We start from the raw sequence: 25,589 nt of genomic DNA on the forward strand, positions 1-25,589 counted from the left end.
TTGTAACAGCTCAGATTATTCTGAGCATGGCCATAAGGTAACAATTAGAATGGGACTGGAGGGAATTGGGCACACTCAGAACATGCAGCTGATCTGGTTTGGCAGTGTGTGCAGGACTGTTTGAATTGCACTTTAAATTCAGTCTTTATAGAATTCACTGCTGGCTCTCTTCTGATCTTGGCCCCGTGAGTAAACTCAACCAGTCTAGAAGAACTTGTGTACCACTCAGCCTTCAAGATGCTCTAAGTTCACGTTTATTTCAGACACTTACCCTAAAAGCAGCTCAGCCTCTGTATTCCTGTTGTACAGCTTGGAAGCAGACTTGAAAATGAGTTCATCTGTCCCTTCATTCCAGCATCCTAGCAAACATCTCCCTGGACTGAGGGCCTCGCATATATCCTTCTAGAAGATAAATGATCACATTGGAAAAAGACCCACAACTTAGCTGTGGTACAAAATGTTTACAAGAGCAGTTTATTGTAAAAACAAGCTGGGTTCAGTACAGGGATGTATTCCACTAAAGCAGAAACACGGTCATTGCATGGAACTTCAAGTATGGGAAAGCTGTTCCTCACCTGCTGAAGCTGTCCACGTTTGTGGAAACTCAGCTCAGTTGCCACATCTGCACTAAAGGACAGCCTACAACAAAAGAGATCCTACTTGAGGTAGGGAGGAATTGTTTCAAAAGAATTGTTACACGTTCATTTATAAAAAGAAGCTCCTGGGGATTATGCAGAATGGAAGAGGAGCAGATGTTACAAGGACAAGCTTGACCCATATGAATACATCGTGACCTAAGGTTGGTTACTGGAAGGTGATGTAGGAATCATCCGGCCAAAGAAGGTCCAAGAGGTGAGTCTTCATTAGGACTGAGAATGACCTGCACTGCTCTACTTCCACAGTTCTCCCAAGGGTTTATCCTTAACCTCCTGCATGGTTTTCTCTGCAATGCTCTTGATTTCTCTGTGCAAGTCTTCTATGCTCTTTGAAGCATCCATTGTCTGTTTCCAAGACAAAAAAACAAAACCAAAAGCATAGAAACATTCCTCAATTTCCAATATGGGAAAAACCCATCTTCCTGTTATTTCTGCTCCCTCCCTTTACTCAAAATTGTTACCATCCAGAAGCACTGACAGGAGCTAATCACCCCTCTTGTGCACTACTTTTGCAGTGGAACTGGAAAGTCTGTTTCACCCAGGAACACACATTTAACAAGCAGATGTGGAGAAGATGAAGGGAAACAAGACACCACTGCTGCATGTTTTTTGCTGACAGCCTTTGACCTCAAGCCAGGTAAACATTCTTCACCATGTACTGTAGTGCCCCAGAAACTTCAGTGTTTCAGCTTTACAATTACTCACCAGTACCCAAAGTGAAGGAAGGAATTGGTTAAAAGATGAAAGCAGGTGCAGCTTTATCACGACGACCTGTGCAGTGCTGCACCATGCAGCAGGCTGTGAGGCTATGCAATAAATGTATTTTGTAATTAAACAGCAGTCTTCTCATTATGGCACAACCAACAGCTCAGCTTTGTGAGCACCCAGCATCAAGCAGATTGCTGATCTCAGTTTATTTTTCTAACTGATAGCACTGAGCTCCATGTCATGTCTTGGACTAAATGGATCTTTGGCAATCTATTATTAGCTTGGTATCTATTATTCTATCTGATGCTGAGGGGGAAATAGGCAGGAATGCTAACTGTTAAAGGGCACTGAAATGGGATTTCTGTACTCCTTTCAGGGACCCCTCACCTCTTCCATCTTCTCTTTTGGTATCTATTTAATAGTGCTGCAGTTTGGGGGATTTTAAGCAGACACGTTGCCAACACTTTAAATGAAAACTCCTTTTACATAGTGGATAGGTGAAAAAAAAACAGAAATAACAGATGACAGGTAATCAGGGAAATACATTCCTCTGTTGGAATCTCTTAAAAATCAGAGCTTGCAGTCTAGACATAAAGTAAGTTCTGTATTGTTTCATATGATTATTCTGACAGGATGCTTATTTTTCTTCTTTTAGTTTTAGTGCTTCGTTATGAGTTTTTCATCAGCCCATTTATCTAGTCATTATGATGTAGGAAAGGCCGTTTCCTAACATGACATTTACTGGAATAAAAATACATCTCCTAGTTTGGGAACTGTTCCTTCAGGTTCTGCTGCATACAAACTCTCCCATGTTACAGAATCAGGTTTACCTGAAGTGGGCTGTGACAAACCACATTTGCCTTATGCAGTCTGATCATCTGGCAATACATCCAGTTTTGCATACATCTCCAGCCCATGGTGACTAGTGATTTAACCATAATGTGTACTTCTTTATCTCTGAAAGCTACAGCCTACACAGAAAATGCTTCCTGTAACTCATGGCTGAGTACCAACAGAATGATGGAGATGGTAAGAAGGTTGTCCAGACCAGAAAAGCCTCTGCTGAGGTCACCTGCACTCAGGATCAATAGGGAATGCTTCCTCTTCTGCCTGCTGATTGTGCAGCCCTTTGGAAATAGCTTCAAGGGATGACTAAGGAAAAGTGATGTAGGAGTATGAAACAAAAGAGATCATGTGTTGTGAGAGACTTCTTGTTTAGCAGGATAGTAAATGCTGGTCAAGACTGGCTGTGTGAAAAGGAAAGTCAGTAAGGGAGAGAGAAGCTGCAGGAAGGCCCCAAAACCTCTAAGGATTTCAGCATCCAGATGCTGCAGGATAGAAAGGAAAGAAACATATGAAGGAGCATGGGTGTGTGTCTCACTATTTTTTACCCCAGTTTGTCAACTTGTCCTTAAGGAGTATGATTTCCAGATAAGTTTTTGTGCAAAACAAAAGAAACTCTTCCCCTGACTCCAACAGGGCCCATTAAAGTGTCCCAGAGTAGCAGGTGCTCACAGGCCACTGTGCCTTTGGTTCTCCAGCACAACCCCCTGCCCTTTCGCAGGGACAGGAAGCACGGGGATACAATGTGTGCAATCCAGGAGCTCTCGTGAGACCCTCCTCCCAGCCCCAGTCCATGACAGAACCCTCAGGGTTATTTCCTCACCTTCCAGTTTAATGTCTTCTCATTCATCAAATGATGGAAAGACTGCAGAACTTTTTTTTGGAAGGGGCCATTCTCATAACGTTCTTTTCCAAAGTTCCCTCGTGCTGCTGCTTCCTCTGGGCTCAGCTGAAGAAAGAGAATCACATCTGGCTTTGGGAGGCCAGCATCAGGCTGTTTGCACCACTCCAGGCAGAAGTTCTGTCCCAAACAAAGAAAATCAAGTCTGAAGTGACAAAAAGAAGGAATGAGAACAAGGGAGAGAAGGGCAGCTAGAGTGGGATTGAGGGAGGGACAGTCATAGGGATGCAGCACAGATTGCTGAGCATAGTGCTACGAACTGAAAAGGAGATATTCTAGTTTAATATTTGTGAATTCAACCCTGTAATTTTGGGAATCCAGATTTTTCCAGGCACTGTGTACCTCTCAGCTTCTCACTGAAGCTAAGTAAAGCTAATGATTTTAACACCTCTTCCACAAAGCCCAGCAGGGGGAAATACTGAGTCATATTCTGAGGTCTCCACACAGCTGTTATCCGTCCACAAGAAGGCTGCTCTGGAACATAAATGTCATGCAGTTTTAGTATGGCACAGCCCACAAAGACTCCTTTTAAAATACCTACCCTATGCTTACTCAGCTTGGTCGTATAAGCATGAGTGCATCTGGTGGGTCAAGGGAAAGAATCCTTCTCTTCTGTTCAGCACTACGTCTGGTTTGGGGCTCCCCAGTATGGTACTGGAGTGAGCCTACCACACTGGTGAGCAACCTAATACGTTCCTCTACTTTTTCTAAGGTAGACACAGGCACACAGGCAAACAGGCCACGTCAATACCTAAGTTGAAATCCCTTTCATCCCTCAGTTCCAACCCACTTTTTCCCCACAGGAAAAGCCTAGACCACAGAAACTGAAGTCCAGACCAAGCTTCTACATATCTCCTGTTTCCCCAGATACAGAGAGGGGCAGGGCCTGCTACATTCCCCACTCACCTCCTTCGCACTTGTGAAGGCCACTCCAGAAAAGGCGTATCTGTCAACTACAAGCGTGATCCCTTGATGGAGCTTCTCTTTCATTGATGTTCTGAAAACCAAGAGGGAGAAAAAAATAGTCAATAGAGAGACAAATAAAAAGAGTTTATGTAAAGACAGCTCACAAAGCTGGCACTTGTCTGTTAACGTACTTCATCACAAAGTGTGATCATGAGCAACATCAGCGTTATCCATGACAACAATCATGGATCAAATACTATTTGTGCTCTGCCTTCTATGGCATAAAGGAAATACCCCTTCAGAACACGCACACTCAGATGCATGTGCAGGATACTGCTCAGAGCAGCTCCACAGCTCACACGCAGGACCACTGATCAGAGCAACAGCTGGGCACAAACAGCTCAGTCTTCCATCCTCCATAAGCGATGCAACAGGCTTGTGATATACTGCTTCTGACAGAGAAAAGCATTCTTATTTACAATGTTTCTTGCTGCAGTTCACTACACCAAAGGCTGCGCCCCAGGCCCAGTGACGTTGTGATCTGTCCAGTCCGTTTGGGCTGCCATGAAGCAATGGTGCATTGAAAGAAGGTTGGATATTGGGAAAAATTTCATCTCACCAAGAGCAGTGAAGCACTGCACAGCTGCACAGGGAGGTGGGGGAGTCACCATCCCTGAAGGCGTTCAGAGCTGTGGAGATGTGGTGCTAAGGGATGTGGGCACGGTGATGTGGGGTTGGACTCGGGGATCTTAGAGGTCTTTTCCAACCTTAATGATTCTATGATTCAGAATCCAGGCGGTGACATGGAGGCGTGGCAGGGGTGAATGATTAACTCCATTGGCTTCCTTAAGTGGCAGCAGGCAGGGAGCTGCTGGCTGGGACTCAGAAGGAGCACCCCAACAGAGAGGGGGAAGTTATGACTGGAAGGGCAATAGGAACGCAGTGTGGCCCCGCAGCCACGCTCCTTCACCAGGCCGCGGCCCGCACAGCCTCTCTCAGGACCGAGGCCCTCGGCTGGGCACCACAGCTCGCCCCGCGGCCCGCAGCCTTGATTTGTGACCGCCTGTGCCTGCCTCCCCAGCCCCTCGTCCCCCTCCCCGCCCTTTACACGTGCTCCCAGCGGTTGGCGGAGAACAGCAGGTGCACGGCGTGGTCCTCCAGCTCCCTCTCCCTCGATAGGTAGGCGCCGATCAGCCGCCCGATCTCCGTCGTCCTCTCTGTAACCAAGCGGGCCAGAGGTCGGCGGCCCGGCCGCGTCTCCCAGCGGAGCCCCCCGCACCCCGAGACCCATACCCGGGAAGCGGAGGAGATCGGCGCGGTGCCCGGCGGCCTGCAGCGCCTGAACCAGCCGCCGGCTCTGCGTGCTCTTCCCGGCGCGGTCCATCCCTTCCAGCACAATTAACGCGCCGCGCCCGCCCGCCATATTGCCCTCCTCCCCTCACCGCTTCCCCTTCCCGCCATCGCCGCTCTAGGCGGCGAGGAGCCATAGAGAGAAAGTCCTCCGAACCGATATCTAGGCCCCGCCCTTATGAATATGCAACGCGGAGCGCCCCCCGCGGCCAATGGGCACGGAGCACCTCGTGAATATGCGATGAGGCCGGGGCCGCGGCCCGTGTCCTGCGGGCCGGGCGGGCGGCTGTCGGCGGCGGGGCGCGGGCCGCAAGATGGCGACCGCCATGTACCTGGAGCACTACCTGGACAGTGAGCGCGGGGCCGCGGCCGGGCGGGATCCGCGCCGCGACACGGGACCGAGCGGGGCGGGCGGGAGCGCCGGGAGTCCCCGCGTGGGTCTGCCGCGAGGGGAGCGGCCCTGATGGCGCTGCGTGTTTGTTTCAGGCATCGAGAACCTGCCGTGCGAGCTGCAGCGGAACTTCCAGCTGATGCGGGAGCTGGACCAGAGGACGGAAGGTGTGCAGGGTCTTCCCGTAGCGCGGGCAGCCGGGGGGGGGGGAAATAACGCTCCCTCTGGGAGCACGGCTTTCTCACGCGTGCGTGCGGCGTCTGGGCTTTACAGATAAGAAAGCCGAAATTGACCGCCTGGCCGCAGAGTACATCGAGTCGGTGAAGAACATGTCAGCCGAGCAGCGAGTGGAGCACCTGAGGAGGATCCAGAGCGCCTACAGTAAATGCAAGGAGTACAGCGACGACAAAGTGCAGCTGGCCATGCAGACCTACGAGATGGTGAGTGCTGTCACACCGCTGCGTGGCCGCCGTTTGGCTGGGGCTGCTGCTGGGCTCTGAAGGCACGGCTCTGTTTGTCCTTCTGCTGGTGTATTTGCCTTCAGTACCTTACCGAAACAAAGTATTCATTTTCCAGCTTGCTTCTCTTGCTTTTGCTTTCCCCGAACTCCTGCCCTTGTGTTGCTGGGTTTGGTGTCAAGTAGACTTCTCTTCTGGCAGCAGCACTGACAGCCAGCTCGCCCTGCCCACCTGCCTTTCACCCAGACATTCACTTAGGGCTGTCTGGTCATAAGCAGCAATTTTTAGGTCAGCTTCCAAGCTACGTTGTGTAGGAGCTGAGGGAACCGTTTCCACTTGGTTGCCTTGGATCCCAAGGCATGGAACCCTGTCAGCTCCTGTGTGACAGAGGTCCGGCTCTGCCTGTTGGGCTTAGTGGGAAAATGGCATTTGTGAAGGTGCACATCTCCACTTTTCTCCTCTTCTGCACTGACTCCTGTCCATTTATCTGTTCTTTGAGTAATTCTCTGTGCATTTTATCCCATAAGTGACTTTAAGCGAGGGGAATCCCTTTTTTGTCTGCACTTAGTGTGCTGTAAGTAGCTTCTAGGGATGCTTTGAGTTCTAATTAGTAAAGCTGCGATACTTCAAATACTGCAGAAAAGGAAATAATTTCATGTCTCCCGGGTAAACACCAACTTCATGAATAGGTACTGCAGCAGCACAGCTGTTTTGTGGGTGGGGGTGAAGGTTTGAACACCTTTATTGCATCTCTGTTCTACAAACCATATTACTGTGGAGGTTAGAAGACACCTAATGTGTGCTGACGATATTGGGGATAGCCTGTCTTCGTTATTAAATTTCATTAAATAGTGTACTGGTGAAATACCACAGAAAATATTCACACACGTAATGGATACCAACTGAATAATGTATTTTCAAAGTGGCAGAAAGAGAACTCTTTAAAAAAATCTTTCTGTGCTGTCCTGCGAACTGTTGGTCTGGTTGCTTGGACTCTCCTTCCCCCACTCCCTTTTCCTTCCTTTCTTTTTGCTTGCATGTGGGTTCAGTCCACTTGCTTTTCTTCAGCATTTTTTCCTCTCTCTGTGTGCTCCAGTTCCCTTTGTGTACACCATTTCCCTTTTCCAGTCTGATATGCCCTTCATGCCTTGCCTTGAGCTGTTACATTCATGTTCTCAGGGAGAGCAGCCAAGCTACCAGACCTTCCTTGTTTTGCACTGGGAGTGTTTCTGTGTTTTTAGTTCAGTCTGTGGTTTCCTCTCTGTGCAGGTGGATAAGCACATCCGCCGGCTGGATGCGGACTTGGCGCGGTTTGAAGCGGATCTGAAGGATAAACTGGAGGGCAGTGACTTCGAAAGCTCTGGATCACGAAACCCAAAAAGTGTGTAAATGTTGTGTGTTTAACAGCCTTTTCCAGCACTGGGCATGTCTAAGCAGAGGGCCTTGGGTGCAGAGCAGACTGTCGTTTCTAGACGCTATGGTGTAATCCCATACTTATTTTAAATGCTCTTCAGGTATTTATAGAGTTGCACTGGGCAATAAACAGGAGAAGGAAAAGATTTAGTGCTGGGCTCTCCTTGTCAGTGTCCTGAAGTGGTCGCTGGTTGTAAGGGCACTACTGGCTAAGGGAGAACTAACTATGACAATACTGAACTGATGCTCAGCCTGTGGTTCCTACAGTTATTGAGTTTAACAGTCTTGGCCTCAGTCTGTCACTTAGATTTGAAGATCTGTGTATTCAATCAAATATGTTGCTATTTAAAGTCTTGCGTGACATTGTGGACTAATATAAAATACGGTGATCTAACTTAGGCTAGATCTTAGGAGGAAGTTTTTCCACCCAGAGGGTGGTGAGGCACTGGCACAGGTTGCCCAAGGAGGCTGTGGATGCCCCATCCCTGCAGGCATCCAAGGCCAGGCTGGATGTGGCTCTGGGCAGCCTGGGCTGCTGGTTGGTGACCCTGCACACAGCAGGGGGTTGGAACTGGATGAGCATTGTGCTCCTTTTCAACCCAGGCCATTCTATGATTCTATGAATTGCCAAAACTGCAGATGTAGGATTTAGACACTTGGGGATATTACTTGCAAGATGGGTATGTTTGTGGCAGAAAAGTGTATGTGCATTTCATAATCAGTGTTTGTGTTCAGTTGCATGTGACAGACAGATTTCAAAACAGTGAATGCACCAAAAGAAAAACGCCTGATGATGGTATCAAACTGATTGAAGCAATGCTTTATCTGTCTCTATAGAGGGAAAAAGTCAGAAAGACAAAAGAAGCTCTCGTGGTCGAGGTAAGCGGACGTCTGAAGAGGACACACCAAAGAAAAAGAAGCTGAAAGGAGGGTAAGAAGTATCCAGTCACACTTCTGATGACTTGGGTTCAACACTTGATGAATTTCCTCGTGTTTGTGTTACCCTGTTTATGACTCTCCTGTTGGGATGATAGTGGTGTTCCAGTATTCTGGTCTCACTAATTAGAGCCCGCCTTAAGACAAGTTAGCTTGACTAATTAACTCCTTGCTTGCCACGTGGAAACCCAGCATGCTTGGAATGCCCTCTGTCTGGAAGGACGAGATCAGAGTCTCTGTTGCTGTTGGCAAGCTGGGAGAAAATACCTTTGATTTTTGTCATGCAGCTATTTTTAACAGTTGCTTGTGATATTCATTGTAAAGAAACACTTTCCTGTTGGGACAAATGCTGATGCTGTGTTGCTGTTATAGAGATCTTGCAGAGTTTTCATGGTTGTTTTTAAACAGCCGCTGTCTCCTAAATAGTCTTGAATAATGTAGTTCTGTTCTGTGAAGCAAGGAAGGAGGGCATTTAACCTCTCTGGCATGTGATTTTTTTTTTTTAAAGGGACCCTGTTAATTCCAATATATTCAATTGGCTAAATGGAGGGGCAAGTTGAAAAGAAAGGAAGTATTTTCTGTTAAGTGTTACTGCTGTGTCAAAGCTCCTCAGAGCAAGGTGGTTCCCTCATACCTGACAAGGAGAGAAGAGTGTGTACTAAAATGGCTTAGGGAAAAAAAAATAATCAGGTTATTCTGACTGCAGGCAGAAGTGAGGTGTATGGGAATTTTGTTACTGTAGTCATGTACTCTTAGAATCTACAAATCAGTCTTTCAATCCTTTACAGTCAAGCTCTTATTTTTGTATTAGCTCAAAGCCACTTTCTGACTTAAAAACGATTTAAATAGCTGTTGCAAATTAATTTTCCCACCTCTTGGGAATGTTCTGTCACCTGTAAGTGACAAATGCTTTGGCCTTGTCCGCAGCTCCGAGTTTGCTGACACCATCCTGTCAGTGCATCCCTCAGACGTCCTGGACATGCCTGTGGACCCCAACGAGCCCACCTACTGCTTGTGTCACCAGGTGTCCTACGGGGAGATGATTGGCTGCGACAACCCAGATGTAAGCACTTGCTTTGTTGCTTTATTGCCAGTGTGCCCAGGTGGCCAAGAAGGCCAATGGCATCCTGGCTTGCATCAGAAACAGCGTTGCAAGCAGGAGCAGAGAGGTGATTGTTCCCCTATATTCAGCACTGGTGAGGCCGCACCTCGAGTGCTGTGTCCAGTTTTGGGCCCCTCACTGCAAGAAAGATATTGAGGCCCTGGAACGTGTTCAAAGGAGGGCAACAAAGCTGGTGAGGGGTCTGGAACACAGGCCATATGAGGAGAGGCTGAAGGAGCTGGGAATGTTCAGCCTGGAGAAGAGGAGCTCAGGGGAGACCTTATTGCTCTCTATAACTTCCTGAAGGGAGGTTGTAGTGAGCTGGGGGTCGGCCTCTTCTCTCGTGTCATTAGTGATAGGACCAGAGGGAACGGCTTCAAGCTACGGCAGGGGAGATTCAGGCTGGACATGAGGAAGTATTACTTTTCAGAAAGGGTGGTCAGGCACTGCAATGGATGCCCAGGGAGGTGGGGGAGTCACCGACCCTGGGGGTGTTCAAGGAAAGACTGGATGTTGTGTTGAGGGACATGGTTTAGTGGGAGGTGTTGGGAACACGTGAATGGTTGGGCTGGATGAGCTTTTAGGTCTTTTCCAACCTTGGTGATTCTATGATTCTATGATTTTATCATCAAAACGCACCCTGTGTCTTTTGAAATGATTTGCAGCATCACAGCCCAGTGAAATCCAAGGGAGGTACTTGCTAATTTGATCATGTGAAGTGAACATAGCACTGGTAAAATGCTAAGCATCTCCTCTGTGGGTTTTTCCTTTGTTTTGCAGTGCCCCATTGAATGGTTCCACTTCGCTTGTGTGGACCTCACCACCAAACCAAAAGGGAAATGGTAAGGACACACAGGTTTTTGATTTCTGTCAGGCTGCAGTTTCTCTCGAAAAGAATCACAAACAGAATTGAAACCCCATGGTGACCTTTCCTGACAAAGGAACTTTGTTCTTGTGGTCAGAGGTTTACATCATGTTGGGTTTGGGACTGCTTTTATGTGAAAGTAGAAGGGGACAGTTTTTCCTAGAGGCTGTTTCCACAGGAGTCTTAGCTTCCTTAGATTTCCATGGGAGCAAAACAAGGACCCAGGCATGTAAAATTTCATGATAAGCAGAGCAGTTCATGAGCTTAGGCTTTTGTCAGCGTGTACAGCTTACATCTCATGTCTGCATTTGTTGCTGTGATTAAGGTTGGGAAAAGAATATTTTCTATTCTGCTTAGGGGAGCCCAATTTAAGACTACAAGTTTCTTCACCTACCTATGTGCCCATTTTAGAAAGAGTCACAGGCTTTTTCTGTGCTTGCTTTCTTTTGCAAAGGACAAAAGCTTTGCTAAACGTTGTCTTTTGCAGTTAAAATGCCACACTCTTCAATTCACATAACAAAAGCAAGATTTTAAGAGGAAACCCAACAGCACTACTGCATTAAGTGGGAGCAAATAGTATGACTTGGTCATTGCATTCCAATCAGATATTGCAGTGGCAGCATGCAGTTGAGTGACCAGCTGGTTATTGAGTCTGCAGACTTTTAAAGACATGCAAATCTTTTTGTTTGGTGACTTTCTTAGTCTAACTGTAAGTTGTGTATTAGAAGTGAGGTAATGCAGAGGTGCACTGGTTGCAATCATTGGAGGGAGAGGAGGAATTGGAGCGGGGTATCCTTGTTCCTTTAACTCTGCAGGAAGTCGATGTACCAACCTTGAGGAATTCAGTTGGAATAACTTGTGGGTGAATGAAATAGAGTGACTCCGGGCTGTGAGGGGCAGGTGAGCCCCAGAAGCCTTCCAGTGCTGACCCTTCTGCCCACCAGACTCCATACAGTTCCTTCCCTCTCTGCCCAATCTTGCTGCATGCCATGTGAAGTGTTGCAGTTGGCTAAAATTAACACCACCTCCACTCATTTCCAAGTAATAGAAAGGCTCCCAAGCAATATGTTGTTAATTTTAGGTACTAATTAACAGCCAATTTTGTTTTGTTTTGTTTTTCTCTCTGTAGGTTTTGTCCGCGCTGTGTTCAGGAAAAAAAGAAAAGTAAGAAGTAAAGGGGAATAGCTCCTGTGAGGCAAGAAGAGTTTTAATATATTCCTTCCTTCATGTTGCAATATCATCTTTGATTTCGATTGTGATCTTAAAACCTGCCCTCCTCCGTTTCTGATATGCTATTTAATTGTCCAGTTGTAATTCCTGTTCTTTTGTGAAAAGTGACTTTGGGAAGGGAGGAATGTGCCACAGGGATTTTATTTATGTTACTCTCGCACAGCACTGAGATCAGTGTTACTCTGAAGTGCTAGGACAGCCCATAGCTGTAGTCTGCTTGTTTTTAGGAGTCTCTTAAACCCTGTGAGGCACTGCAGGAAATTGAGATACCCACCTCTTCAGTATGATGCATACCGTCGCTGAAGACATTCAGACTCAGAGCTTAGCATGACAGAAAAAGCAATTCTCTCTCATGCAGCCTACAGGAAAGGATTAACTCCATTGTTTTGGTGTGATGCCCATTTGTTGTGCAGTTTTGTAGTACAGAAGAGGATCAAGAAAGCTTGTTGGCTTTTTACAGTGTCTGTTTTCCTCAAAGCCAAATGTTGTGCTCACTTTTGGCAGGGTGAGTATGGGAGAGAGAGAAGACCATATCTTCTCATTTGGGGAATTTCTTCTGTCTAACTTTGCACTGCCTGTTACTTGGTTTTGCTCACATCCACGTTACAGCCTCAACAGAAGCAAACTTTATGGCTTTTAACCTCCTTCTGTAAAAGGCTTGTGTCTTCTGGAACAAAACCTCTAAATATCAAAGGAGTTGTCCTGCAGTGTTGACAGTAGTACTGAGAAAACAAGTTACCTTTCCTGTCAGTTTTTGTTGCTTTTAAGCATGTTACTGTGAAATTGAAACCTAAAGTATTGTGATAGGGGGTCCGATTTATTCATACAGAAAGATGAAGGCCTGATTTTCTGTTATATCTCAAGCTTTAAGGGGAGATTCTATGAGGACAATGTGTACGTGGCAGTGATGATGCAGCAAAGCTGGAGGGTGGCCGTGTGGTAATGTGGTGGGAGTTTGGTTCTTGGGTAGCTTTTGCTATGAAAAAGTGCCATTAGAGAAGGCAGTGCAGCAGGAATGTCTTTAAATTACTGCATGTCTTTTTCAAGGGGGCAAATTTGTCAGTTCTTGACCTCTTGAAGCTGCCTTTCAGATCTCGAATGTGAATGCTTGCTGTCATCACAGTGTCAGTTGCTGCAGCAAAAGGATGAGAAGGAAATCATGAGTAGGAAAACAAAACTCTGTGTTCTGTTAGTTTTTTTTCTTCTCCTTCCTCTGAGTTAACAGTGGATGCAGAAGTGGAGGGAAGAACAGATAACTGTTGACTTTAGGTATCTCCTGTCTTATGGGGTTTAACTGCCCACAACAGAGACATTGTGGGTAAAGGTTGTTCTGCCAGGGGAGGGAGAAAACAAAGCAAAAAGCCCTGCAGCAGGATGGAGCAGGGTCTGTGAGCCTGTGATGGCTGTTAATGGCATCTGCATATTGCTCTGCATACCAGCTCTTGATACAGGCTGTTGGAAAGGCTTCCAGATAAGCCCTTTCTTCTGCTTTAAAAACAACCTGAATAAACAGTACAGAAGGGAAGAAAACCAAAACAAAACAAATCTAATCTGACTTTGGCACCAGCTTCCAAAAGAAAAAAGTTTTTTCTTGTCTTGCCCTGACTCTCTTATTTGTGTTTTGCCATGAAGGAAAGTAGAACTCAGATCATGCCAGTTCAGCCTTCCTGTTTTGCTCTGGGTTTGTAGCTGCTTGCAGGTATGCTAGGATTGTCGCAGAGAAACCTTTTGGTACTGAGACAGGTTTTCTGTGAACCTTCTGATGTATCTGCTGTGCAGAAAGCCTGTCTGCAAGGTCCTTTTGTTGGAAGTGTGGCATTGTACAACTTTGCTGCGTTGCATCACTCCACGTTTTATATGAAGTTTCTGTAGTTGATGTTTACAGGAAGATGCATGTTTGTCATTGCTGCCATTGTAACAGCATCCCGAAACTACACAGACAGGTTAGAAACAGAACGCTGGTGGGAAGGGAGAGGAAAAGCACAATCTCACAAAGCTGGGCTTAGAAATACAGCCAGCCTTCTCCTCCTCTCTGCCTCTGTTTTGGGAGTAAATATAATTGCGATACCTCATGAGCCAGCCTGTAATTCAGTACCAGCAGTAAGCCTGTACCTCACTGACCTGCTACACTGGATTCCTCGTAAGGGTGACTGACCTGAAGGCTATGATGCTGTCCCAAGTTCTGTTTTCTCCTTCTGTCCAATGCTATTGTAAACTTTTTTCCCTTGTCTCCCAAGGCTTTAACAGTCATGGTATCACTGTAAATCAAGCGTTGGATTTGAAACAAATCCAAAAGTAGATTGTGCCTCCTGGGAGATCGTGCAGGTATGGAAACGCACAGCTGTGCAGGTCAGTGCCAAGCTGACTGCTCTACACTCGGGAAAGATGGTCAGGTGGGACAGCAAAGTGTACTTGATTAGTACGTGCTTTCTTGGGCTTGGAAAAGCAGATGCTTTCCATTTCAACCAGCAAAGCAAAAAAAAAATCAAACAACATTCTAGAAGTTGGCATCGATCCTCAAAGGGAAGGAAGCTTCTTCAGCAGGACCCAGGATCAGCACGTGGTGCAGACCTGGCTGCTCCGTACGGCGTGACACCACCAATGTGTCCTCGGAACCCACACCAGCAATAAGCCCAGCCTGCCCCTGGGCTGGGGGACCCACAGCCTTCACTTCTGGTCGCAAAAGAGTTAAAATCTTTCTCCTGAATTTTGAATGTACAGTGTTAAATGCGCCCTTATGGAGAAGGATGGACAGACTGTGGTGCGGAGAGGAATGTTCCACTGACAGTTGTCAATGCACCAAAGTGTTCAGCTTTACTACAGCTCAGCCAAACTGGAGGTGAAACGATGTTAACCCAACAGCTCTATTTTTTAAAGGAATTAGATCTATGTTCCCTTTGTAAATGGAAGAGAATATAAATCTTTTTATGAAAAAAAAAAGAAGAAGAATGTAAAGTTAAAAAAAAAATAAATGTATATCTGTATTTTTGGATCACGTTATAGATAATGAATATATTGATATAAATAAAATATTTTTGGGAACCGAGCTGTCGGAGGTGATGAGAGGGCGGGCAAGCGGGCGCTAGGAGCGCGCGGACGGGGTCCTCCTGCCCGCATGGGGGCGCTGCGGGATCCCGCGGCCAGAAGAGGCCGGCAGGCGGCGTGCGGCTCAGCCGCGCCTCTCGTTGCTCCCTGGCTCGGCCATGGGGATCTCCGCAGGCTCCGGCCGCCCCGTGCGGCACGGCTGGGCGCAGCTGAGGCGGCTGGCGGGATCGTGCGGGATGTGGCGACCGCAGAGCCCGGCCCCTGAGCTGCGGCGGCCGTGCCGCGCTGCTGTCGGGTCCCGGCTGCGCCCTGGCAACGCCCTGCACACCGCCCGGCCCCGCCGCCAGGAGGTCCCGCTCACCTGCGAGCGCTACGGCCTGCGGCGGCTGCCCTTCGCCCGCCTCGGCAGCGGCGATGTGGCTTTCTTTGAGGGCCTCATGCCGGGCAGGGTGTGCTCGAACCCCGAGGAGCTGAAATCCTCTAATGTGGACTGGCTGAAATCAGTCCGAGGTAAGTGGGGCTGCTGGTGTCCCAGCGCTGCTGAAACCTCGCTCGTCTCTACTCGCAGACCGGACAGAATGGCTTTTCCTCGCAGGAGATACGAGCTGCCTGATGGTTCAGGGTAAAAGCAAATTGTTTTCCTAAAAGCAGTGTGTTCGCTTCATAGCTTCTGAGTTTTTGACCAAGCCTCAGAAACGAACGTTGTGAATTCTGCCTTTTGTCAAAGATTCTATAAGAACAGACTCACAGAATCACTACGGGTGGAAAAGACCCTCAGATCTCCAGGTCCAACCCCACCGTGCCCACTGCCCGCGTCCCTCAGTGCCACATCCCCACAGCTCTGAATGCCTCCAGGCACGGTGACCCCACCTCCCTGTGCAGCTGCGCAGTGCCTCACTGCTCTTTCTGATACATCTTTCCTAATATCCAAGCTGGACGTCCCCTGATGCAGCTTAAGGCCACCGCCTGTTGTCCTAAGATAGAAAACATTTCCTAAGATAGAGAACATTTCCCCATGCTCACTCTGGCAACCAAGTTTGTAGACACATAAAAGGTTTTTACAAGTTGCTTGAAGTGCTTTAGATTAACTGTGCCTCACACTGGGGGGGTGTTGCTGTTTCAGACATCATCCCTCGCCACCTTCTTCGTTCTGCTCTCTGTACAGCCTGTGGCTTGCCTTGAGAGTCCCTTGCTTTCATTGCAGGCTGCAGCGAGCTGTTGTTGAAGCCAAAGACAGCAGCAGAGGTGTCTCAAATTCTCAGGTAATGCGTGCCTTTCTTACAGGGCTGTGGGGTGAGGAGACCCAGGTTTGCTTTGAGAAGGTCACACGGGGGAAAGGACGTTCAGGCAGTCATGTGAGTGCTGGAATTGCTGAAGCTGGTTTTATATTGGTGGTGCCTCTGGTGACTTCGGCTCTTCCTTGTACCCTTTATGTCCCAGCTGTCCTTGGACTCTCATCTTTTTGCACACCCTTTAATCCAGCAGCACCCAAGCCAGGAACGCTGCCTGCTGTTATTAATCCAGAGCTGTGTGCCTGCTGCTGGGCAGGCAGTATCACTTGTCACTGTCTTTGTACTGATGGATGGGACAAAACTACCCCATTTCTTTCCTGCTGGAGTAAAAAGACAAAAAATGTCTTTGAAGCTCTTGGTACCATGGGTTTGGTGTGTTTTGAGGAGATCTGGTGTACCACCTAAGTTCCTAATGTGCTGTGAGTATAGATCAGGCCAGCCAGTGGGTTCAATGGCTGTTTGCTAGGAGACTCTAACTAGCTATACAGTTTTCTTAGGAAGGAATGTACAGGTTCATTTTTAGAATGTTTTCACAGAGAGCTGAAGCTTTTAAAGGCAGAAAGAGACTTGAACATGTGCCTCGTGTTTCATAGGCCCAGTGCTCCCTGACTCTTGGCTTTTGTGTCACGGCAGCATCAGGCAGGCCCGAGGGCTGAACTTTGATTTATTCTGCAAAACAGAATTCCTGTGTCATGGCCAGAGGTCCATGCAAAGGCAAATGGGCAGTAGCAGACTTCTCAAATGAGTGTTGGCATTGATGAGAAGGGAGTCTGGAGGGCTCAAGGTGGAGGAGAGAAATTGAGGGAGATAAGCAAATGGGTTCAGTGTTAATAATTTTTATGCTCTGCTGGATTGTCAAAATTAGACACCTTACCCATGCTCAGTTCAAGCAGTTGTGTTAAGGGATCCAAGGAGGGCCCATCTGCAAAGGGAAGAAGATTGTTTTGTCTACCAACAGCACTGCCTGGGTTTGGAAATATGAGAGCAGGAGTGGTTGAACGTCAGCATCTGTTCAGGGGAATGGCCCCAAATGTTCATTCTTTTGTCCAGCACTGGGGTGAATGCAGTGAGGAGCTGTGCTTTCTCATGTTTACAATGAAACTGCCCCTTTGTGTCAATTTAATCTTTAGGCTAAACATTGCTTAATTGTTAGGCACATTGAGTGCTCACAACAGTGCGCATTGATGTAGAAGTGACTCTTCTGATAGACTGGATTATTGGCCTTAAAAGATCTGAGGCTTGAGAAACCTGTTTCCTTCCAGGTACTGCCATGAGAGGAACCTGGCAGTGAGCCCACAAGGGGGTAACACAGGCCTTGTTGGGGGCAGCGTTCCCGTCTTCGATGAGATCATTCTGTCCACTGCTCTGATGAACAAGATCATCAGCTTTGACCCGGTGTCTGGTAAGTATCATAGACACGTGGTGCACAGAAGTGACCCCTGGGTCTAACTGAGGTGTTTTATGGGAGCTGTGGGGTCAGCAAGGCTCAGCCCAGCAGGATCCTAAGGAGCATCAGAGATTCGTGTCCTCCCTGTTCCTGCTGCTGATGCCATCCTTAGGTGATAACAGGAGCAGATGTAAGAAAATATCCGGTGGCAGAAAAGAGGAAGAAAGAGATAAGAGGATGGTGTATGTCCTGTTACCCAGATGAGAAACCCAGCAGGTGGAGAACAACAGTGGTAGAGGAGGTGTGTGATAACCATTCGAACAGGGAAGGGAAGGATGGGGAAAGCTTACGTGTTGTTTGGGTTTGGAAAGCTAGGAAACAGACTGCTTTGAGTATCTCAGTTCTTAAAACATGGTGAGAAGGGAAGTGAATGCCAGGCAGAGGTTGTCTGAACATCACTGTATTTTGCATGCCCAGAGCTACGGATGACCAGATGTTAAATCAGTAGTAAAGCCCTCTTGGGTCGAAGAAGGATGGAACAATGCCCTGTAGCAAGCACAGGGTTCTTACAGCTTCAATTGAACTCCAGAAAGTTTTAGAGGAAGAGGTGGTTCCGCCTGCTTGCACTCTTCCCACCTCTTCAGGAGGAACCTTCCTCCGCGGCATCAGCCTGTAGCAGGATGTTTGTGTTTCAGGAATCCTGGTGTGCCAAGCTGGCTGCATCCTAGAGAAACTCAATGAGTACTTGGAGGAGCGGGGTTTTATCATGCCCCTTGACCTGGGAGCCAAAGGCAGCTGTCACATTGGTGGCAATGTGGCCACAAATGCCGGAGGCCTGCGGCTGCTGAGATACGGCTCTCTGCGAGGGACTGTGTTGGGGCTGGAAGTGGTAAGGCGAGTACCTGGGAGCTCCTGGCACATCGACCTCTTATCATTTTCTTGCTGTTCTACTCTTGGCTGTCTGTTAGGAAGGCAAAAGTTCCTTTTCGGTCTCCCTCTCTTAATTGTTCCTTTTGTGGCTCTTTTGAGAAAGTGCCTTCGTGCATGAAGCATCTGTTATTGATGCTGATACTCCGTGTTCTCACAGGTGCTGGCAGATGGCACAGTTCTGGACTGTTTGGCATCGCTGCGCAAGGATAACACTGGCTACGATTTGAAGCAGCTTTTCATTGGATCTGAGGGGACTTTAGGTGTCATCACAGCTGTCTCTATACTCTGCCCTCAGAAACCTAAAGCTGTGAATCTGGCGTTCCTAGGTAGGAACTGCTTTTAATAAGCATCACATGTGAATTTGTATGCTGGAGTGGGAATAGTCGTGAAAGGGGAGTCCTTGTTGAAGCTTTTTAGCAGAGCTGTTTGGAGGCAACCTTCACTGAGACCTGTTCTGTTCTCAAAAATGCCAGATGGGGCTTCTCAGACAGCTTGCTTCTAATACATATGTCCTTGGAAGCAGGCAGCTGAACTCCTCGGAGGGTATGAGTGGGCAAACCTATGGAATACGTGCAGTGAACCCAAGAATTTGCCTAAACTTTCATAAGAGCCTTTAAATACATCTTGGATTGCTTTCTTTCCTGTGTTGAGAACTAAGTGTGCAGCAAATTCTTTGCTATGAACTGTCTTGGAGTGTGCGAGAGGTCCTTGCCACAGTGAAGACCAATTGCTCTCTCCTCCTGCTGTTCTCCACTCCTTTCCCCAGCCCAAACCAACCCACACTGGACTCTTGCTTCCTAGAGACAGGAAACATCACTTCAAGCACGATACAGGCTTTTGAAGGATTGATTTTTGTTTCTGATCTTCGTATCTGTCTGAAGGATGTCAGGATTTCTCTCGGGTTCAGGAAACGTTTACGACCTGCAGAGCCATGCTGGGAGAGATCCTGTCTGCCTTTGAGTTCATGGATGAGAAGTGCATGGAACTGGTTGAGAAACATCTTGGGCTCTCCAACCCGGTGAGAGGTACCACAGCTGATACCTGTCTAGGGAACAGATGCAGATAGCAGCCTTTGTGCTGCAGAAAGTGGCATTATCCTGCTTAAGGGCTTTTAGTCCCACTTAATTTTTGTACCCAGTATTCAATTCCAAGCTCGACTGGTAAAAGTTTTTAAAGATAGAACTTTTTGCTCCTACTGGTTCCCACAAAAATACTGGTTTTTTGGAAAGCAGTAGTGGATAAAGCAGTGAAGTGCCCTCCAGATAAAAGATTGCCACTTGGGCTGCACTTCTGTTTGGCACCAAAGAATCTGGGTGGTAGAGGATACTTGATAAAATGTGCCAAGTTTGGGGAGAAACTCTAGAATCTGCAGTAAAATCCCATGCTTGTAGCACAGAGCATCCACTTATTTTATTCTCCCTCACTTTCAGGCAGCCCTTTTTATGTTTTAATTGAAACTTCGGGCTCCAACTTGAGGCACGATGAAGAAAAATTGAACAGCTTCCTGGAACAGGCCATGACTTCTGGTTTAGTCACTGATGGAACTGTGGCAGTGGATGATAAGAAAATAAAGGCAAGTCAACATTTCCTCTTGCACAAATCTGCTTGAAAAAATGCTCTCCTTCATGAGGAAGCGTTCATCCTGTTTGAAGTTAATACACTTGAGTGACCTATAACTTATTATTGAGAAGAAAGGCCCAGAGTGTTTGGGTTGTCAGTGGATGTTTTCTTCTTTAACGAGTGGAGGATGATGAACTGTGGGATATCAGTAGTGGTTGTGGTAGGACCTACATCTCCATGAACACTACTGAAAGCAAAAGCTGGATCGTCAGAAAGGCCAGGAATGAATGAAGTCCTGCAAACCAAGGTGGGGATGTGTAAGAGCCAGGCTCTGCAGTCTGAGGGAGCAAAGTGGGCACTGGCAGATCAGTGGAGGAGGCACATCCCCACCTCTTGGGGAACCAGAACATCCTTGCAGAAGATGCCCATGGCTGTGGCACTTGTTCTTGCTGTCTGCAGTAAGGCAGAGGATACTGAGGGATATCAGATGTTACGTGTGGAGTCGGGGCTTTTTCCCCCCCGTGTCACAAAGTATTGAACACGAGGAACTTGGCTGATTGGGATTCCTTTGATCTTTGTCCCACAGGCACTGTGGAGCCTGAGGGAGAGGATCACAGAGGCGCTCAGTCGTGATGGCTGTGTGTACAAGTATGACATCTCCCTCCCTGTGGGAAAGCTGTACGATCTTGTGACTGACATGAGAGCTCGACTGGGCCACAGTGCCAAGAATGTGGTGGGCTATGGCCACTTGGGTGAGTGCAGATGCAGGAAAAGGACATGGCTTCTTCTTCTCCTCCAAGTTTTGCTGTGCACCTTCCTAGTAGCTCCTAAAGGTTTGGATTGTTTTAATTACTGAGGAGCATAGACTGAACAGCTGAGAGCTATTAGAAGGATGCTTAAGCATCTTCGTTGCTTTCAGACTGTATTCTGTATATCAGTGGCAGGTGTGACCTGGCAGCATAACCACTAACCTCTCTGCAGTTTCAAAGTGGCTGTTTGTATCTTTCTGCTCTGTGTTTTCTGTTTAAATATCTAGGGTATTTCATGGCACCATCAGTGTGATTTATGTGCTCAGACACATTTGGTAGATAAACATTTTCCTGTCCAAAGTGAGTAGTGATATTGGAAATCAGTTACATTCGAGTCGTTCACTCTCCAAATGAGAGTGATAAAAAGAGTTCACACTTTTTTTGATAGCAAGAGGCCCTTACATTTATCAGAATGCTTTGAAACTGACTTCATTTTATATACACTAGAGACAGATAAGTCACTTTGCAGAGCTGTTCTATGGGTTCTGCTAAAAATAAATCACCAAACCAAGCCAGAAACAACAGCAAAACCCAGATCACTCCTCAGCATGCTTGATGTCAGATGATTTGAAAGACATGGAAAGACAAGTTTTCGTAATAACAGCCACCTTTGGAGGATGGTGGCATTGAGGATTAAGTTGTGTACTGTAAGAATTTGCTGAGATAAAAGAAGAGGTTCCAGAGGGAGGATGAGTATTTTTTTCTTTGTCTTTGTGTGTTTTGTCTTCTGCATGCCCTGTAACTGTGTGCTTAATTGAATATCATCCCACGCAAGCAGCAAAAAGAGAAAATAAATGCTTTTCTTTCTTTGTTTCTGTTGATGCAGTGCCAAAGTGCCCTTTGAATACTGCACAAATATAATAGGTACAGCAATGAATTCTGTATTGAGATCTAATCATCATTATTGAATACTGTTGGGGAAATCTTTGGCATGTCATCTTAATGCGGGAAGAATAATTAGTGCAGCACGGTTCTGTGAATTTGTGAGTTACAGGAGTGGGAATTTGAGAGTTGCTTGACTTGGAACGCTTCCTCAAAGGTTGTACTGAAAGCATGGAAAAACAAAGATCCTATTTGAGTTGTTTGTGCACAGAGGGGCCTGATGTTTGTGGAAGGACAGTTCACTTCCCCTCTCTGAAGGGATAGTTTGGAAAGTAACAAAGGCACTGTTGTTTGAGTACTTGGATGTACTGGATGATGTCTGACTGCTTGGAAGATGACAGCAGTGGTTCTCCATTGCAGGGCTATGGATTTTTTCTTACAGACTCACCTGTGTAATGTTTTATTCCAGGAGATGGAAACTTGCACTTGAACATCACAGCAGAGTCCTACAGCCATTCCCTTCTGGATGCCATCGAGCCATTTGTGTATGAGTGGACAGCAAGATACAATGGCAGCATCAGTGCAGAGCACGGGCTGGGCTTCAAGAAGAAGCAGTTCATTCAGTACAGCAAACCCAACGAGGCAATCTTTCTAATGCAGCGTTTCAAAGCCATGTTGGACCCCAAAGGAATCCTCAATCCATACAAGACGCTGCCCTCCAGCCCCTGAGCAGAAACCATCGCGTGAGGACGGCGTCTCTGCTCAGGACCCACATGATCCAGTTCGTGGTTGAAGTGCAAGCACAAGGAATGTTCCCTGCCTTCCTTCCTTAGCGTGATGGAAGAAGTGAAGGATTGTGCTTCCTCTTTTCCAGGGCGTCTGCTCTTTCTGAAGAAGAACACATTACTGATTTTGGCAGTATGGGTTTTCTGTTTAATCTGAACCTTGACACCAAGCACACAAATATATATATATATATATATATAAATCTTACCCACTTGCTCTTCTGTGAGCGTGATATCTAGAGTTGATTTCCACCTTAGTCTAGGTAGTGGGATGCCTGAAGATTCCTCACATCTCTCAAGCTCTGGTGATCACCTTTTTTCTTTCCTCTCTGTACCATTTGTTGCATACATTCTGCAGTCAAAAAGTTAAGGGAAAAGGGAGCAGCAAAGTTTCAGAAGCAAAGGAACTTTGGGGGATTATTGCCTTTATCTGAAATGACCTGCAGGATTATGAGAATAAAGTCCTTGCTTATAAAAATAGAGCTACTTCACAACACTCGCTCAGTCAGGTGTTTGGGTGAGGTTGGTAAGGTGGTACCAAGGCATGTGAGCTGGCAGCAGAGCCAGCTGGCAGCAGCAGGGCCCTGGTTAATTGGCAACTTTTGAGGCTTCTTCACAGCATGAGGCCATTGGATACGTGGTGCTAAGCATCAAGAGTCAGGCCTGTCTCTGTGTTAGAGTTTCAGATCCTGCTCTGTGCACCCTTACCCTACATCTGTAGGAGCGCCGCAGTATTTTTGCTATCATTTCATGTACATGACTGTGACATACACACATCAAAAGCATTACAAATCTGAGTCCACAGATCTATGAGGAGGGTTTATCAGTGTTGTTTTAGGACCACAGCAGAGCAGGGCTATCAACCAGGCACACATAAGTCCTTCCTGCACCTGATTTCTGTTCCCCAAGAGCTCGTCTCCTGGACAGGTCAAACTTCCCAACCCCTGTGTACTCCCTTAAGCCTCATCTTGGATTTCAGCAGTGAAGACTGTATTTGGCATTATGGGTTGGAGCAGGCAAATGGCTGTAGCAGGCATAGCTGTTGTCTTTGTAGGGAAGACTTGGATCCCAGGTAGGTGCTGTTCACATCATTACACCGAAAGGCAGAAGCCAGATATGGCACAGCATACAAACAGGGGCAGAGCTGTGCAGGCTGTGCTGTGTTTAGGTCTGTCCATGAGGATGAGTTCTGTTGTTTCATTTAGTAGTGTGCAATCTCCTCACTTTCAGGACAAACAGCTTTAAAGTGCAGTAAATCATCGTCAGGACTTTTTTATTTTGATTACTATTGCTGCTGTAAATATCTTGGAATTATTGCAATGTATAAAACAGTGTTAATACTCTAAGGAGCATTCTGCTAACAATAAAGATTTCTTCACATTTTGAAGCTTCTAGAATAATTTTGGAACTGTAACAGAAGTGATTTTTGTTCCTGTTTTTAAAAATTATAACAGTGGAAAAGGCTTATTTAAAAAATAGAGAGCCAAACTCTCATTCTCTGTGGGTTGGGATAGTCTTCTTTCTGTATCTGTCTGTTTATAGTTAGCAGGAGTTGTTATACTTTGATTAGGACCAGAACTTCTTGGTCTGAGCCTCTGCTAGTGGCCTAGGGAGGTTAAGGATAAATCTGGCCTTGCCAGAACGCTGTTGTGAAAATGTCTCGGCTGTAGGTGGCACAGCTGGAGTTGTGCACCATCACAACTTGCAGAGCCCTGTACTGAGTGCCAAGGTCTTGGCCTGGCTGCTCTTTTGGCTCCGTTTGCTGTTTCATCCTGACCACGCACAACGCTCCTGCCTCACAGCAATATCTTTGTACCGGATAGGATTGAAGAGGACTGAGGGAAAATGGTTCTGCCAAATTCTGCAGCATGGTCCTTTGCAGGAAGGACCTAAGAGTGGGGATATGAATCCATCTCCAGCAGAAGGAGCTGACGCAGTATGCAGTACCTCATCTTTCACCCGAGCCCTGGTCTGGCAGCTCTTCACCTGGAATGGCTCTTCCTCTTCCCACTGTCATAAACAGCATCCATCCTTTCCATGTGCTTGGATGATGGGCTTTGGGAATGACATTGGATCAGTTGCTGGAGTGTAAGATCTTGGAAAGGCAGAAAGAAGGAAGGTGACTGCAAGGTTACAATGAGTCAGTGATGGACTTTGGTTGCCGTTGGCAATTTGGGTTTTACAGCAGTTTGTTGCTTTGATCTTCAGCTCCGCCATTTCCGTTTTGGTTTCTGAGGACTCCTTGTACACATCCATGCTCCCTGGATGCTGTGTGGCCAGGCCAGAGCAACTCTTGCCTGTCTGCTAAGGCCTTGGCTGGAGTCCTGGCTGAGAGCTGCTCTTCCCCTGGATCTTCAGCTGAAGAAACAGAATTCGTGCTTTGTGTCCTGTCCGTGCCCATGATAATGTCTGTGGATACTTCTGCTCTCTTGCCCTCTAGTTTGGTCTGATTTAATGGCGAGGTGACATCAGCCAGAGGAGGTGTTTGCTCATTTGGGGTGCACAAGCGACAGGGGACAGGGTATCCAACTCCATGTGCACAACGCAGAGATTGCTGTGCATCGCAGTACTCAGCAAACTCCTTCTGTTCTCCATAGGTGCAGCCTTACCACAGGGGCAGGTCTGGGGCTGGTGGAGGCCCACGTCCAGCTCTGCTCCGGTTGGCGGGCAGCCTGGTAGCAAACAGCAGCGTGGAAGCAGACAATAGGAAAGGAAATCAGTAGGAAAATGGAATCCTGCTGTCTGGCACTCAGAGAGATCCCTGATTCCAACAGATGCATGAAAAAAATTAGGCTTACTCAAGCAGGAGGGTGAGAGGAGAAGGAAAATGTGGGAAAGCACCAGCAGACAGCACAAGACCAAGTGCAACTGGCAGGTGATCTGTGATAAATAGGCTGCTTTTAACTGGGCTGCTTCACTCACAGATTTTTGCGTGCCCTCTGTGTGTGTGCTGTGTGCCCATGTGGGCTGTGCTGGTGCTGGTGGCCATGAGAAGGGATGTTTGGGCAGCCCATAGGAGCCGCTGGGTATCACAGGATAGCCTTATTGACTCCGGATCTTGCTTGATCCTCCCCCAAATCCCAGGCATTGTCTTTGTTTCCTCACTCAGAGCGGTTTTGTTTGGATACATCCTGCCTACTTTGAGATGACAGAGAGCTCATCACGTACTGCTGGTGCACAAAACCACACTGTCACCCTGC

General features: G+C 47.2%; 3 protein-coding genes across 3 annotated transcripts; 2 read left to right on the top strand and 1 right to left on the bottom strand.

Annotated features, from left to right (window-relative positions):
- Positions 1 to 522: 522 nt before the first annotated feature.
- On the bottom strand, positions 523 to 5,472 carry DTYMK (deoxythymidylate kinase). Its single transcript, XM_048954428.1, has 5 exons — positions 5,308 to 5,472; positions 5,123 to 5,231; positions 4,015 to 4,105; positions 3,031 to 3,228; positions 523 to 1,001 (listed from the first exon to the last, which is right to left on the bottom strand). Exons 1-5 carry the CDS (start codon positions 5,435 to 5,437, stop codon positions 891 to 893), a joined length of 639 nt encoding a protein of 212 aa, XP_048810385.1. The 5' UTR covers positions 5,438 to 5,472; the 3' UTR covers positions 523 to 890.
- Positions 5,473 to 5,597: 125 nt separating this feature from the next.
- ING5 (inhibitor of growth family member 5) lies at positions 5,598 to 14,799 on the top strand. The gene is made up of 8 exons (XM_048955187.1): positions 5,598 to 5,715; positions 5,851 to 5,922; positions 6,029 to 6,195; positions 7,483 to 7,594; positions 8,464 to 8,557; positions 9,490 to 9,625; positions 10,445 to 10,506; positions 11,659 to 14,799. The coding sequence occupies exons 1-8, from the start codon at positions 5,679 to 5,681 to the stop codon at positions 11,702 to 11,704; spliced, it is 726 nt and encodes a 241-aa protein (XP_048811144.1). The 5' UTR covers positions 5,598 to 5,678; the 3' UTR covers positions 11,705 to 14,799.
- Positions 14,800 to 14,926: 127 nt separating this feature from the next.
- D2HGDH (D-2-hydroxyglutarate dehydrogenase) lies at positions 14,927 to 23,776 on the top strand. The gene is made up of 9 exons (XM_048955186.1): positions 14,927 to 15,314; positions 16,009 to 16,066; positions 17,359 to 17,498; positions 18,179 to 18,372; positions 18,571 to 18,739; positions 19,295 to 19,438; positions 19,844 to 19,986; positions 20,560 to 20,725; positions 22,074 to 23,776. Exons 1-9 carry the CDS (start codon positions 14,963 to 14,965, stop codon positions 22,331 to 22,333), a joined length of 1,626 nt encoding a protein of 541 aa, XP_048811143.1. The 5' UTR covers positions 14,927 to 14,962; the 3' UTR covers positions 22,334 to 23,776.
- Positions 23,777 to 25,589: the final 1,813 nt, after the last annotated feature.

The sequence above is a fragment of the Lagopus muta genome, chromosome 9 (genome assembly GCF_023343835.1).
Source record: "Lagopus muta isolate bLagMut1 chromosome 9, bLagMut1 primary, whole genome shotgun sequence".
Classification (NCBI taxonomy): domain Eukaryota; kingdom Metazoa; phylum Chordata; class Aves; order Galliformes; family Phasianidae; genus Lagopus; species Lagopus muta.

Bases quoted from the DNA above. Each gene is read 5' to 3' on its own strand.
- DTYMK (XM_048954428.1), bottom strand. From the start codon at position 5,437: ATGGCGGGCGGGCGCGGCGCGTTAATTGTGCTGGAAGGGATGGACCGC. The intron at 5,232-5,307 runs GTATGGGTCTCG...GCTTGGTTACAG, and splicing joins CGATCTCCTCCGCTTCCCGG to AGAGGACGACGGAGATCGGG. The intron at 3,229-4,014 runs GTGAGTGGGGAA...TGTTTGGGACAG, and splicing joins CCTTCACAAGTGCGAAGGAG to AACTTCTGCCTGGAGTGGTG.
- D2HGDH (XM_048955186.1), top strand. From the start codon at position 14,963: ATGGGGATCTCCGCAGGCTCCGGCCGCCCCGTGCGGCACGGCTGGGCG. The intron at 17,499-18,178 runs GTAAGTATCATA...TTTGTGTTTCAG, and splicing joins CAGCTTTGACCCGGTGTCTG to GAATCCTGGTGTGCCAAGCT. The intron at 18,740-19,294 runs GTAGGAACTGCT...ATCTGTCTGAAG, and splicing joins TGTGAATCTGGCGTTCCTAG to GATGTCAGGATTTCTCTCGG.
- ING5 (XM_048955187.1), top strand. From the start codon at position 5,679: ATGGCGACCGCCATGTACCTGGAGCACTACCTGGACA. The intron at 6,196-7,482 runs GTGAGTGCTGTC...CTCTCTGTGCAG, and splicing joins CCATGCAGACCTACGAGATG to GTGGATAAGCACATCCGCCG. The intron at 7,595-8,463 runs GTGTGTAAATGT...CTGTCTCTATAG, and splicing joins TGGATCACGAAACCCAAAAA to AGGGAAAAAGTCAGAAAGAC.